Here is a 2,693-nt window from a genome sequence, read left to right on the forward strand (position 1 = left end):
TAGTTTGATCCCTCTATAATTTGAGCAACTCTGTATCTCCCTTTTTCTTGAAGACTGGGACAATCACGCTTTTTCTCCATTCATCCGGCATTTTTTTATGTTCAAGGATACCGTTGAATAGTGTGGTGAGCCACTCTACTCCCATATCTCCCAGGCTTTTCCAGACTTCGACAGGTATATTATCCGGGCCAATGGTTTTTCCTCTTAGAGACTGTTTAAGAGCCAGCTTTACCTTACTCACATGGAAACTCTGGACTACGGTGTTGTTCTTGGCAAGCGTGACGCCTGCCTCCAACACATGGATATCACTCCCATAGTTATAGAGCTTATCGAAGTAAGTTCTCCATCGGTCCTTAATATCCACATCCCTGATCAAGAGACGACTGTCTTTATTCCTGATACACTTGACTTGGTCAAGGTACAATATATTTTTTTGAAGGCGATTGGCTAGCTTATATATTTCTTTGCTCCCTTCCCTCGTGTTTAGTCTGCGGTATAGTCCCTCGGTAGCCTTATCCCTAGCGGTTCATACTTCCCATTTTGCCCTGGATTAGGCCTCCTTGTATTTCTGCCAATCTTCCTCGCTTTTACTACGGCATAAAGATTTGTGGCACTCGCTTTTGGCGGTGATATCCGCTTGAACTTCTGGGCACCACCACCATGCAGCTCTTCGTCCCAGCCCGTTTCCGCGCCAGACCCCAAGAACTTCGCCTGCGAGCTTCCTGATGCGGATCATGGTATCATTACACATTGTGTTTGCGTCCCCATCAGTTATGAGCACCCCTTCGGCCAGGGACGTTCCCTGAAGGCCAGGGCCTTGTCACCCTTAAGGGTCCACCACTTTATCCGGTACTCTTTTTGGCCGCAACGCCGGAGTGGTTTACCTTTGAGGCGGAAATAAACCACTAGAAGTTTGTGCTGGTGAATGACACCGAAACCGGCACCAGGTATCGTCTTGCAGTCCAAACAATACTTTAGGTCCTCTATCCTGTAGAGGATAAATTCTATCCGTGTTGAGTTGCCGCCACTCTCGTAAGTCGCCAGTTGGTCCTGACGCTATGTGAAAAACGCATTTGTAACTGCAAGATCCGCCGATACAGCAAAATCCATGATGATTTCGCCTGGGTGGTTTCTAGTGCCGTAACCAAGCCTTCTGTGCACCCTTTCCTCCCTGGGTGCACAATCTGAACCCACATGTCCATTCAGATCGCCTCCTATAAACAATTTCTCATTCAGTGGTACGCTCCTCACGAGGCCTTCGAGGGCTTCCCAAAAGGATGTTTGCTCATCCTTTGGGGATCTCTCTTGGGGGGCATAAGCAGTAATAACATTCAAAATTGTTCCGCCTAGTAGGATTTTGACCATAATTAAACGGTCACCGGCTCTCTGTACATCGAACACTCCTTTTTTGAGGGCCTGGTCGACGTATATACCCACACCATTCCGGGAGGTTGATTCCCCATTGAGCCAGAGCTTGTATGAATCTTCTCGTGCTCCTGCTCTATTCAATGGGATCACTCTTGCGTCTTTGCATACAAATTTAGTTTCTTGGACGCAGAGTATGTTTAGTTGGTATTCTTTAGCCTTCGTAGCAAGTTCAGTCATTCTCCCTTTCAGGGATCCGGCATTCCAAGTGCCAATTCTCACTTTTGTTGACCCAACTTGTTTGGTTGTCCCTCCAGCTACCCTCCTGGAGGACCCTACTGGACGTTCCAAGTCTCGGCTCTTTCGGCCACTTTTCACTGCAGCGGGGCCTCGCATTCCCTCAGGTGGTTGTGTGCGCCGCAGCGTCCCTAACGGTCGAGTTAGAGTATTACTCGACTCATCAATTGTCACTTCGTCGGGATCAGGTAAGTCTGGTGACCGATGTCTAGCACTACCTTTGGTGCTAGCGCTACCCGATCTTTGTGCGCTACAGGAGTGGGAGTAGCGATCCCGTCGCGTAGAGATCTTTTCGCCTGCGGTCCCGGGCACGAGAGGGCGGGGACTTGACGACCGCCCGAGCGAGTCTTTATATCGTTTATTGTTTTTCCATAATTGTTGGGAGCCTGCGGTTCCCATCGGTCGGCTAGATCGACGGGTCACGACCTTACTTCCACAGGGAAGCATGACACGTATTGTCCACCAAACACAAGGGTAACCCGGAGTGGGTTACCTTTGAGGCTGAAAAGGTAATCGGGCTTGCCGTTCGCCGAGTGAAGCAGAGAGCCAGCCAGCACACAATAACCAAATACCACTCATACGCCAACACGTATTGTCCACCAGACAACGTCCGTCTCTAATAGGACTAGCATCTCAACCCAGTGTACGGGCGAGAGGCCGGAACACTAGAGCGCAGGGTTCCAGGGGGACACGCTGAGCGTGCAATATGAATCTGTTGGCAGTATTCGAAAGTGTGTTGGGAAAATCCCTTGTTGCTGCTCGTCGACTAAGAGGATAAGGCACATGACCACCTCCACGAATTCTGGCTGAGTGACGCATAGGGCTAGTATTTTTTGAATCACCGTTGCTATTGTTGAGTTATTTTGATGAAGCCATACTGTGCATGCAAGAGCCAAAAGAAGAACACATAAATTTATATAAGAATATCTAAGAAAGAGGTATTTGTATGCATGTTGAATCCGAGGAAGTTAGGAACAGGAAGGAGAAACTAGCCGAAGGTTTAACTAACAGTTCTTTGAGTTATTCAGTCC

At 48.6% G+C, this 2,693-nt stretch overlaps 1 protein-coding gene across 1 annotated transcript; it reads right to left on the reverse strand.

The window, feature by feature from the left end:
* Window positions 1–1,056: 1,056 nt before the first annotated feature.
* On the reverse strand, window positions 1,057–1,761 carry LOC113360539 (craniofacial development protein 2-like). Its single transcript, XM_026604041.1, has one exon. It carries the CDS (start codon window positions 1,759–1,761, stop codon window positions 1,057–1,059), a length of 705 nt encoding a protein of 234 aa, XP_026459826.1.
* Between the last annotated feature and the right edge of the window lie 932 nt (window positions 1,762–2,693).

This window comes from Papaver somniferum, chromosome 3 (assembly GCF_003573695.1).
Source record: "Papaver somniferum cultivar HN1 chromosome 3, ASM357369v1, whole genome shotgun sequence".
Lineage (NCBI taxonomy): Eukaryota > Viridiplantae > Streptophyta > Magnoliopsida > Ranunculales > Papaveraceae > Papaver > Papaver somniferum.